The sequence below is a fragment of the Carcharodon carcharias genome, chromosome 20 (genome assembly GCF_017639515.1).
Source record: "Carcharodon carcharias isolate sCarCar2 chromosome 20, sCarCar2.pri, whole genome shotgun sequence".
Lineage (NCBI taxonomy): Eukaryota > Metazoa > Chordata > Chondrichthyes > Lamniformes > Lamnidae > Carcharodon > Carcharodon carcharias.
The window spans coordinates 6,806,922-6,819,923 of NC_054486.1; the positions used below are offsets into that span (position 1 = coordinate 6,806,922).

A 13,002-nucleotide genomic window follows, 5' to 3' on the forward strand; every position below is an offset into this window, starting at 1 on the left:
TGGAACAGGTAGAAGTGCAACCACACAGTGACAAATCTAAAGATGGTAGACCACCAAACAGAGTTAATGTAGGTTGAATGCCACAGAAAGACAGACCAACAAGGACAAGCGGCAATTGCCGCTCCCGTCATGGAGGATGTTACTGGCATTGACAAGGTAGAACCTGGACCGAAGGGGTTTAGAAAATGTAAAAAATTTTGGAATTCCTTTAGTCGGGGCCTTAGCAATTGAAGGGTCAGCCACCAGTGGTAAAGCGATTAAAAAATCGGGCACGCTCAAGAGGTCAGAATTGGAAGAAGCAGAGGTAGCTCAGTGGATTGTCGGAAGTCACAGTGAGAGGAAGGAAAGAGATTTGAAATCAAGGATGAGAATTTTAAAATGTCAACATACTCCTATTTGCAATAGCATTGACCAGTGCTCCAAAGCGGTTTAATTGTGTGAATTTATGTTAAGGAATCAGTTGGGGCATACCTGTTTTAAGAAAAATAAAAAGCAAAGAGCTAGGCTAATAGCTCAAAGATGGATTATGCACACTGCAGCCCAGTTTAGATAATAATGCATTGAAAGGATACACAGACCCAATTCAAAAAAGTCTGATTAGAGGACTTGCAGTCCACACAACAGAGTGACAGATGAGAAAAGCTCAGCTGCTCTGTTGTAGAAATAGAAATACCGTGTTCATGTGGTTTCAGCTAATAGCACACTTTTTTTAAAGAGCAGAGTTAGTCCCAGTTTAGGTTCCTGAGGATGAAACTCTGGAATTCTTATGCTAAGGATTTTTAAAAATGTCCTATGAAAATTTCAACTTACTCTGAAATAAAAAGAGCTCCCACCTTAATGATTCTCAGTTCAATTCATTTTACTATCAAATACTTTGACGTTAGAGAATTCTGACGATGATAAATTGAAAGAATTGAAGAAAGTCAAAACAAATAAAAATTAATAGAAATTAAGTAAGAAGCTAATAAGAAATAGAAATAAAATACAGTTAGAGATACATTTAGAAGTAGATGAGAGATAAAAGCAGCACTGGAATTAAACACAAGTACAAGAACTGAGTTAAAATGAAGTGAGTACCTCTGGACTATTTGCAATGGGAAGTTCTTAATAATTACCTTGCCTGCAATTTGGTTGCTTGGCCCTTTCAGGAAAGCTATTGCGGGGCTCTTTTTACAACTCAGCACTTGTGGTTTCAACAGCGGTGCACGAGTTAGCTGCCTGAATCTTTGTAGTACAGTTTGGGTAACCTGGTATTACATGAGCCAGTTGGGCTGTGTGAGGTCAGGGTAGCTGCATTCACAGACTTCCAGTGCATGCTGGGGCACTGTTTATGATTGCCTTTAAGAGGGCTTGGCATGCAGGGCCACACCAAAAGTAACTGATGGCACAGCGCACCCAAGCAAGTAGCGAACAAAATTCTCCCCTCTCAAATTTAACTTTTTTAAAAAACTTTTCCTGCCTGTTCTCTCTCTGAATCCCTCTCTATTTCTCTTCCTGTGCCTGAGTTGACATTGAATTCACCTGCTCTAATTTACACTTCTTTCTCAATCAGTCCACTAACCATTTTTTAACCTGTCAGTCTGATTGGTTAAGGAACTACAGGCCGGCATCTCCCAGGCCCACCGCGGTGAGGCCGGCAAGTCATTCAAATCTCCGTTCACACCAGCAGAACCGGAAGATCCCGCCGGTCTGAGGAGCTGGAAAATTCCGGCCACAGAGTTAGTTGCCCCCTGTGTCCATCCAGGTCCTGTTTCCCTCACTGCAATGTTAACAGTTTATACTTGAAATAGTTTATTGGGAAAATCTGTTTCAAGTTGAAAGTCACAGGAGCAAGTCTAACTAATGGCAGGCACTGTAAAATGCCCTGTTAGAGCTAAATCTGACAATATATTAAAATTTTGCTTTAATGTGTTTTTTAATATTTGTTCTAATTCAATTGTTTCGTTGATCAAATCATTACCACAGAACACAGTGTACAAGTCGATCTAGCATATAAGATGACCCCATATTTTGGTGCCAAAAATCATACTTTTGCATATGCTTGCTGTATACGTTGACCCACCCTTTTGAACTACGCAATGCTATACTCGCATTAGTCGTCAGTCTCAATTTTTCACTCCAGAAATGCATGTTTTACTTACCATATACTGTAAGTTGGTGCAGGGATCAAGCAGGTGATACACTCTGTGTTGCAAAGGTGATACGGGGGGAGTTTAAGACACGCCCAGGCAGAGCAGACTGTGCATGGCACGGTGAGTGGCAAATAGAAATGGGTCCTCCAGCAAAAAGAATGAATTCTGAAGCTGCTTTCATGCTAAGAGTTGCGACATTTGCTGACTTGTCAACTAACCGCTGCCGCAAGGGAATTTGGCGACAGTGAAAGAAGAATGGTGCGAGAATGGAAGAGGGAGGAATCCGCCCTGAAGAAGATGCCTAAGGCCAAATGCGCCGTGAGATCAGCCACTGGCCTGATCTTAAGCAGCGTGTATTGGAATGGGTCCTCAAGCATCGTCAGAATGATTACAACGCGGCCAGAAATGCAATAGGTATATAAGCACTTACATAGGCCCAATCAAACGTTGCATCCAGCAAAGATTTCAAAGCAACAGCTAGTTGCTGAAGCTGCTTTATGGAATGAAACAGTCTGGTGTTGCAACATAAGAGCAAGATCGCTCAGAGACTAGCCAGAGATCTCGATGCCAAAATGACCAGTTTCCAGTAATTCATCATCAGACATGATGTCAGATTGGCAACATGGTGAAACACCCATGAATTTCAATATGCCCAGCAACCAAACTGTGGAGTGGAAAGGTTCGCAAATAGTTTTAGTGAAAACAACAGAACATGAGAAGACAAGATTCCCAGTGGTACCAGCCTGCATGGCCAACAGAATGAAATTAAAGCCTCTGGTAATTTTCAAATGGAAAACCGTGCCAAAGAGCAAGTTCCCTGCAGGAATGCATGTCCATGACAATGGCTGGATGAATGAGGATGGGGTCAAGTTATGGATCAATAATGTGTGGAACCAGCCTATGTAAAGAAAGAACACCCACGCCACAGTTATACCAGGGGATCTAACACCATTGTTCAACTTTTGGATGCGTAAGCCATTCAAGGATCATGTGCATACTGAATGGAGGGAAAAAAAGCTTCAAAAAGTGTGGAAATATGTGTGCCACCTCAAATTGTGGGATGCTATGTGCACAAAATGTCATCAGATTGTTCAAAAAATGCAGAATATCCAATTCAATGGATGGAGAGGAAGATGATGTGTCGTGGTGGGATGATACTGAAAGCAGAAGTGCCAAATCTGATCCAGAGTGGGATCCTTATCACGATGGGATGGCAAAAGTGAGTCAGAATGAATCTGATGAACTTTTGCAATGGATGCCAAAGATGTCAAAGACAATGGATTTGACAGTTTTAAAATGCTTTGATTGTGGTTAAAGGTGTCTTTGTACAATTCATTCATTCAATAAATCATGCCGCATTAATTTAGTATTAATTACTGATGCTATGTTTTATTCACATTTCAAAATGGCAGCCACCTACACTAATGGTTCACATTTTATACTCGGTGTATAAGTCAATTCCATTGGAAATCTTTTGTTTTGAGGCTTCAAAGATTGAATTATACACCGCAATCTACGGTATGAGGGCTGAAAGTCGATTGCCAAGAGTGAGCTTTCTTTAACCTAAGGAAAATACATCTAGATAAAATGCATAACTGGTTAAATTTTAAGATTCACAACTTTTAGATTTAAAAATTTTTCAGTTTTGTTTAAACATAACGGTCTAGAATTTGCAATTATAATGACGCCAAAACTATCTTTCTGAAGAAGAGTCATGTTGGACTCGAAATGTTAACTCTGTTTTTCTCTACACTGATGCTGAGTTTTCCCAGCATTTTCTGTTTTTATTACTGGTCCAAACTGGTCTTGTATATCTTAAAATGGAACACCAGTAAAAATTGGGAAATAAGAATGGTCCGAACTGCTATTTCCAATTGGTCAGTGGCAGGCACCCTCACTTTGTTGCTAACAGCAATATTACAGCTGTTAAATGGAAAGCTTTCATTACAGATACATGCACTCAAAAATTAAAAATTTAATGATGCAGCCCTCCTTCATTCTCATTTGGCAAAGTCACTTTTTTCAAGCATAATAGAGGAATTCTATTATCATTGTTATAGTTCATTAGTTTCATATTTATTCTAGGCTAAAAGGAAATCAAGCTTAGACAATGTAACCCAGATATGTTTAATGGATTGTTCTGATTCTATTTTTCATTAAAGTAATCCATGGCAACATTCATTTTCCTGATACTACACGAGACAGCATCAATTGCCATCAGGAGACTTTAAATTAAGGTCTCAAAATCAATGATCATCAAAAACACTGAGAAACAATTTGTAGACTAAGAAGTGTAATGTGTACATTAACCATTAAACTTTTGCTTATGAATTTCTGCTGTGCTTTCAAATTATTTTTCAGGCTTTTAACAGGTGAAAAGGTTAAATCCATTTAAGTGTCGTTAGGTAAATGTAATCACTGGTATGAAATGCGTATTAATCCAAAGCAAAAAGGCTGTATGTAATGTCCACATGTCAAAGATCCTCCCATTCCAGCATTATTTACAGTGTCCTTTGATGACATTCCTAATGCTCCCAGAACATTAGTTTCTTGCAAAATCTACATACCCCAGAAGGACCAGAAGTGAAAAGCATATTATTTCAAATTGGCCTAATCAGAATTTCATTGCGTTCATTTCACAAGTTTGATTAGATTCCAAGGCCAATATTTTGCAGCCCCCCCTCCCCCTCACAGCAGGGAAATCTCCTTTCCAATATTTGGTGCTTTATACTATACACCTGACAACATGATTAAAACTCTGTTGATCCTTAATTCTAACTAAATAGACTCTGTCTTTGACACCCCCTCTCAAATTTTATCAACCCTCTCCATTGTTATAATGGTTGCTTTCATCACTACATCCATGCTGCCCCCATTGGTCTGGCTGTTTCAGTTCATTCTAACAATATGGAATAAGACCAGGACAGATTATGTTAGTTTTAAAATTACTCATCATGCAACAAACAAAAATCATTATATGCTAGAACATCATCAATAATTTGTTCATCATGATCACATACAAGTGAACTGAACCTGCAAGTCTTTGCTGCAACTTATACCTTAGTTGGTGCCATATTTTGATAGGGAGGCTACTGAATATATCCAGATGCTTTATCAGATACAATTTGGTGTGATATTTGTAGATATTTACCAGGATTTTCATCACCAAATGCTGACATTTGAACACAGTGTGGGTTTGTCTGTAGAGATGAAAATTGAACTATTTTCTCCTAGAATAAAACGTGATACATTAGCCAAATATAATTTAAAATTTGCATTTATTCTGCTAACAGGAATGATAATTACATTCTTTGGTTAAATGATATAAAAGCCTTTGACACATACTTCCCTTTCTTCCTGATGATCTGAATCTTCACTCAGCAAATGTTGTAGCCTGTCCTGAAGTGTCTGGGGTGGTTTTTCCTTAAACCAGAAGGGAAAACAAACAAAGAAATAGGAGATCACAGGAATTTCACAGGAATGGCATGGCCAGAGTTAGTATGGCATCCCGCTCTTTTCAGGCATGCTACAACGTGGAACGGTACCTGGCATGGTACAATCACCTCCATCAATAACCCCATCACTTTAACAGCCAAACAGAGGGTTAATACTGAGATGCCCTGATTCCTTTCATTTCACACTTGCCTGGTACTTCTCCAACTCCTTCAGACTTGCAAAAGGCAGCTAATGGTTTGAGATTCTTTATCAGCTTTGCTCACAACATTCAGAATTTTTGTAACTTAAATTGTGAGTTTTCGTTTCAATTTCTCACCTCTGTTGATTTCACTGATATGCAATTTTCTGCTCCTGTGACTTGTGTCCCAGATCTGTTCCTCAGTTTGTGAGCGTTTATACAAATCCTCCAGGGACACTTGGCTCCCAACCTTTTCACAGTACTTGTCCAAACACAGACAAAAGAGCTGAATTCCAGAGATGAGGTGAGAATAACTGCCCTTCATATCAAAGCAGCACCAAGGAGCCCCAGCAAAACTGAAGTCTGTGGCTTTCACAGGGAAATTCTCCACTGGTTGGAGTCATACCTAGAACAGTAGAAGATGATTGTGCCTGTTGGAGATCAGTGGTCTCAATCCCAGGACATCACTGCAGGAGCTCCTCAGGGTAGTGTCCTCGGCCCAATCATCTTCAGCTGCTTCATCAATGACCTTCCCTCCGTAAGCTCAGAAATGGGGATGTTCACTAACGATTGCACAGTATTCTGTACCATTCACAATCCCTTAGATAACGAAGCAGCCCGTGTCTGCATGCAGCAAGGCCTGGGTAACATTCAGGCTTAGGCTGATAAGTAGCAAATAATATTTATGCCACACAAGTACCAGGCAGTGACCTTTCTCCAGCAAGAGAGAATACAACCATCTCCCCTTGACATTCACCATCGCTACCCCTACCATTAACTTTCTGGGGGTTACTCTTGATCAGAAACTGGACCAGTCATATAAATACTGTGGCTACAAGAGCAGGTCAGGGACTGGGGATTCTACAGCGGGTGACTCCCCAAAGCCTGTTTATCAACCACAAGGCATAAGTCAGGAGTGCAATGGAATATTCTTCACTAGCCTGGATGAGCGCAGCCCTATGTAAGTAGGTCTGGGTAGTCAGATTTGAGTTTAACTTGAACATTTTTAGACTATTTTCATAATGTATCCATTACAACAAACTGACAGTGTTAAGGAATCCGTTTTGATACTAACATAGGGGAAAACGTTCCCCCCATTGTGGGGGAAAAGCAGCAGTGGGCACAGGTGGGCATGCCTCCAATCGGCGCCCCGATTGGGGACAGGCCGCCATTTTACATGGGTGGGCCAATTAGGGCCCATCCAGTGTGAAGTCTGCCAGGAAGCGCAGGCTTTGGGGTGGGGGGTGATTCCTAAGCTGGGAGTGTGCTCTTTCGTGCATGCCTGTGAAAGAGTGCACTGATCTCCCTGAAGCTAAGTGCTGCCTCAGGGAGATCGGCTTCAAATTAAAAATTGCAATACAGATGATAGAAAAACTTCCCTGACATGAGCTGGGACATGTCCATAACTTTTTTTGAAATTATTAAAAATTTAAATACCCTCACGAAACCTCCTCCCGCCCGTAGATGGGGTTTGATGCTTTTTCTGAAGCCCACCAGGGCTCCCTGCCTGTTCACCAACCTTAAGGTTGGACGGGCAGCTCCATTAATGATTTTAATTAGTTTCTCAATGGCCTCAAGACACGGATTCGGCTGCGCCCCCGCCAAGCTGAAAATTGAAATGGGGCAGGGCGATGTCGGGAGTTCCGCCCAACGTCATCCCGCTTCATTTTACACGTTGGCGACTGGGCCCCGCCCCCACTCGTCGACGGGAACATTCTTTCCATAGAGCTTAAAAAGCCATTTTGTATTCTGTATTTTACTTTAATGGAATGTGTTAATCAAAGTTACTGTATTGAGACGGTCACCAGTCAAAAACAGGTGGGGCTGAATTTATACAGCGCCTCCTACGAGCGGGACTTTCCTGTCCTGCCAAAGTCGATGGACGTTTGAACAGTTCGCCACATTTTACAGCCCCGTCCCCATCAGGACAGGACTGTAAAATTCTGCCCCATGATTGAACAAGCAGTAGGCCTGCGCTGAGTTATATTTACTGAATCAATAATTGTATCAGAAAGATGGTATTTTGTTTAAAACTTTTCATTCCAAGCTCGTTAAAGTCACTAGCTAATTGCAAGGAGCTATGAAAGAATGCGTAGCTCAGATAGGATGTGCTAACAGCGAAACCTTCAAACTCTGGTAAGCCTCGAAAAGAGTACCACAGACTTAAAAAGAATTTGGTTTTAAGAGACGTTAATTGAAACTCTATGAATAGTGAAATTGTACAAGATCAGAGTGTGAAACAGTCCTAGTACATTCTTGCCCAAGCTAAAATGGTCAGGTGGTGTAAGTAATTGGGAACCAAATAAATTAAGTAAATTTAGCAAAGGCCTGGACCAAGTATTAAGTTGGAAGAAGTCTAACTCTGATATAAAGTGATGGTCACTGGGGGTTAAAAGCAGGGGTTCTGCAGGGCTTCTTTGTTAGTCAAGTATTGAAGACTCCTGATGCAAGAATTCAAGTGAAGTCATGTTAACGAAGGAGCATGGATTTCTAAAGGGGAAATCATGTTTAACTAATTTGCCGGAGTTTTTTGAAGAGGTAACATAAAAGGTCGTTGAGGATAATGCTGTTGATGTGGTGCGCATGGACTTTCAAAAGGCACTTGATACAGTGCCACACAACAGACTTGTTAGAAAAGTTATTGCTCATGGAATAAAAGGGACAGTAGCAACATGGATACAAAATTGGCTAAAAAATAGGAAGCAGAGAGTAATGGTCAATGGATATTTTTTGGGCTGGAGGAAAGTTTGTAGTGGAGTTCCCCAGGGGTCAGTATTGGGACCCTTGCTTTTCCTGATATATATTAATGACCTAGGTCTTGGTGTGCAGGGGTCAATTCAAAGTTCACAGACAATACAAAGCTTGGGAGTGTCGAAGGGTGATGAGGACTCGAAACGTCAACTCTTTTCTTCTCCGCCGATGCTGCCAGACCTGCTGAGTTTTTCCAGGTAATTCTGTTTTTGTTTTGGATTTCCAGCATCCGCAGTTTTTTTGTTTTTATCAAAGCTTGGGAGTGTTGTGAACTGTGAGGAGGATGGTGTGGAGTTTCAAAAGGACATGGTGGATAGGTGATGAAGTTCAGTGTGGAGAAGTGTGAGGTGATGCATTTCAGTAGGAAGAACATGGACAGACAACATAAAATAAGGGGTGAAATTTTGAAGGGAGTGCAGGAGCAGAAAGACCTGGGTATATATGTGCATAGATCATTGAAGGTGGCAAGACAGGTGGAGAGAGCAGTTAATAAAGCATATAGTATCCTGGGCTTTATTAGCAGAGGAATAGAGTACAAGGGAGGTTATGCTGAATTTAGAAAAGACACTCGTTAGACCTCAGCTGGAGTATTGTGTGCAGTCCTGGGTGCCACACTATAGGAAGGATGTGAACACATTGGAGAAAGCACTGAAGAGGTTTACAAGAATGGTCCATGGATAAGAAACCTAGCTATGAGGATAGATTGGAGAGGTTGGGACTGTTCTCCTTGGAAAGAAGAAGATTAAAAGGAGATTTGATAGAGATGTTCAAAATCATTAGGGGGCTGACAGAGTAAATGGGGAGGAGCTGTTCCCCTTCGTAAAAGGATCAAGAACAAGAGGGCATAGATTTAAAAAGCAGATGTGACATGAGTAAAAACTTTTTCACACAAATGGTTCGAGTCTGGAATGCACTGCCTTGAAGTGTGATGGAGGCAGGTTCAAATCGAGGCATTCAAGGGGGCATTGGATGATTATTTGAATAGAAACAATGTGCAGGGGTACAGGGAAAAAAGCAAGGCAATGGTACTAGGTCATAATGCTCATTTGGAGAGCAGGTGCAGACACAATGGGCCGAATGGCCTCCTTCTTTGCCGTTAAAATTCTATGATTCTGAGAGGTCCGAGATGGTTACTCTTCAACAGACTGGTCACCCGGATTAAGGTGTAAAAAGCCATTGTCTTAAAGTTGCTAAGTATACCTTTTTCCTTTAATTAACTTCTTTAAAACACAGGGCAGAATGTTCCCTTTGGCGTGCGGAGACAGGCCCCAGATGTCCGCGTATAAAATGACACGCGGTGATGTCAGGTGAGCACCCCAACGTCACCACGTGTCATCGCAATATTTCGCTGGGCGGGCACGCAATGATGTCCAACCCACTCCCACCAAACAGAAAATTCAGCCCATACTCTCTAAAGAGTCCTGCTTTTGCCTTGATTGTTTAAATTCAGTCCAAAACAAAGCGAATTTATTAAATGGCAAGTTGGGGGCAGGTGAAATCATTAAGTTTCAGTTAACAAAATCAGAGGACAGAGAAACAAAAATACCTATCAACGTTCAAAATGCTCGACACCCATCTAGGACAAAGCAGCTCACTTGATTGGTCCACAGCCTTAAACAATGACTCCCTCCACCACCAGTACATGGTGGCAGCAGTGTGTACCGTGCACAAAGTTCACTGCAGCAACTTGCTGAGATGCCTTCGACAGCACCGTTTAAACCTGCAACCTCTCCCATCTAGAAGGGCAGCAGATAGATGGGAACACCACCACCTGCAAGTTCCCCTCCAAGTCACTCACCATCCTGACTTGGAAATATATCGCCGTTCCTTCACTGTCACTGGGTCAAAATCCTGGAACTCCCTCCCTAACAACACTGTGGGTGTACCTACACCACATGGACTGCAGCGATTCAAGAAGGCAGCTCACCACCACCTTCTCAAGGGCAAACAGGGATGGGCAATAAATGCTGGCCCGTGAATAAATAAAAAAAACTTGATCCACGAAATTCAAGCAGTAGTTGCACTTTACCATTCTGGAAGAATTATTTTTGTTCTTAACCATTTGGAACTAACTTATACTAGTACACACAAATGGAGCTGATAACGTTCTAAAAAATCAAAACACCTTTTGGAGTCTGTTTAATTTGCTACATAATTAAATTGCCAATATTCTTTATACAGCACATCCACAAAAAAAAGTGAATTATTTTCTAAATGCCTTACCTTGTGAGGCACAAATCCTTCTTCCACACCAATCTCTTGCTTTGAATCATGTGACGATTGCTTAACCTTCTCACAAATAGCCTGGTACAGACCAACTAGTTGCCTTCCTTTCTCAACGGCAGAGTGTTTCAGAATGGTGCCCTCTTTTCCTGACTAAAAGTAGCAATAAATTACAAACTTTATTCTATTTTAAAGCTTTACGTAGATGACAGACAAAATACAAATTTCCATAAATTTTATTAGTCAGAATAAGACCAGCCTGCAAAAGCAATTATCTACTTTTCTCCTTCAAACGTAAATTAAAGCCTGAAGCTTTACATTGAGTTAAGTAATTTGCAGGCAATAAAACTTTTGTTCCACAACAACTGACCTGGATTTTGCAGTTAGCGGTGAACAAATAGTGTTCATCTTTCATTGTACCTACAGCAGCCCAGGGACTTTCTTGTGGCCTTTCAAGTAGCAATTTGTGGTCATTGGGAGTTCTGATACAGTGATTCTCAAACTGGGGTTGACAGATTCCTGGTGATCTGTGCAGGCTTTACCAAGGGTCTGTGAAATAATGTCAAAGTGCTGACTTGAGTGGCCAGAGGCAGGGTTAGAGTGAGCCAGGAGGCAGAAGCAGGCTGTGGCTGCCACTACATAGAGTGGTTTGACTATCTAGGAGTGGGAATGAAAGAGCTCTGATAGCAGCATGAATATCTCTATATCTGTAAGTAAATAGATGTTTATTTACATGTGGGGGGTAGGATTTGTTTATTTACATGTGGGGGGTAGGATTAGTGAGTTTGCGGATGACACAAAGATTGGCCGGGTGGTTAACAGTGAGGTTGAGTGTCTTGGGCTACAGGAAGATATAGACGGGATGGTCAAATGGGCAGATAAGTGGCAGATGGAATTTAATCCTGAAAAGTGTGAGGTGATGCAATGGAAGGAGTAATTTGACAAGGAAGTATTCAATGAATGGCATGGCACTAGGAAGTTCTAAGGAACAAAGGGACCTTGGCGTGTGTGTTCATAGATCTCTGAAGGCAGAGGGGCATGTTAGTGGGGTGATGAAAAAGGCATATGGGACACTTGCCTTTATCAATCAAGGCATAGATTACAAAAGTAGGGAGGTCATGTTGGAGTTGTATAGAACCTTGGTGAGGCCACAGCTGGAGTAGTGTGTGCAGTTCTGGTCACCACATTATAGGAAGGATGTGATTGCACTGGAGGGGGTTCAGAGGAGATTCACCAGGATGTTGCCTGGGATGAAACATTTACGTTATGAAGAGAGGTTGGATAGACTTGGGTTGTTTTCATTGGAGCAGAGAAGACTGAGGGGCGACCTGATCGAGGTGTACAAGATTATGAGGGGCATGGACAGGGTGGATAGGGAGCAGCTGTTCCCCTTAGTTGAAGGGTCAGTCACAAGGGGGCATAAGTTCAAGGTGAGGGGCAGGAGGTTTAGGGGGGATGTGAGGAAAATCTTTTTTTACCCAGAGGGTGGTGAGGGTCTGGAATGCGCTGCCTGGGAGGGTGGTGGAGGTGAGTTGCCTCACATCCTTTAAAAAGTACCTGGATGAGCACTTGGCACATTATAACAATCAAGGCTATGGGCCAAGTGCTGGTAAATGGGATTAGGTAGGTAGGTCAGGTGTTTCTCACATGTCGGTGCAGACTCGATGGGCCAAAGGGCCTCTTCTGCACTGTGATTCTGTGAAGCAATTTTAAAACACCCTTTATATGCAGCACTTTAATAGTATGAGCATTATATAATATTACAATTTAGATGGCGCAGTGGGAGGGGCAGCATGAGTACTAATCCATTGAAAAATGGGGTCTGTCCACCAACTAGCACAAAGGCTGCGGGCACATGGGAGCTGCACCACCTCCAAGCCCCCCCTCCAAGCCACACCCCACCCTGTCTTGGAAATACGTTGCATTTCTCCATCATCGCTGGGTCAAAATCATGGACTTCCTGACTTAACAACACTTGGACTGCAACAGAGTGAGAAGGTGGCTCCACCATGTACACCTTCTGAAGGGCAATTAGGGATGGGTAATAATTGCTGACCCTGCTGGTCTCATCCACAGTTTGTGAATGAACATATTTTCTTTAAAAGGAATTAAAATGAGAGACTGCCACTTAGCTCCAGTTACCATCAAATTAATTCCCCTCAACATTATCTTATTTGACTCTTGTGGTTGGTTTAATTCTCCATTTTTGCCATTCAAAAAGGTGGAGAAAATATAAAAATTGTGCAATGTGCATTGCACAAT

At 41.8% G+C, this 13,002-nt stretch overlaps 1 protein-coding gene across 1 annotated transcript in view; it reads right to left on the minus strand.

Moving 5' to 3' along the window:
* The window catches only part of LOC121292749, a 90,901-nt gene that overhangs the window by 48,904 nt on the left and 28,995 nt on the right, over positions 1–13,002 (minus strand). Inside the window, exons 5-7 of the mRNA XM_041215096.1 lie at positions 10,741–10,893; positions 5,478–5,555; positions 5,284–5,362 (exon numbers count right to left, since the gene is read on the minus strand). Of these exons, the coding sequence (XP_041071030.1) occupies positions 5,284–5,362; positions 5,478–5,555; positions 10,741–10,893 (310 nt within the window). The remainder of the gene's footprint in view (positions 1–5,283; positions 5,363–5,477; positions 5,556–10,740; positions 10,894–13,002) is intronic.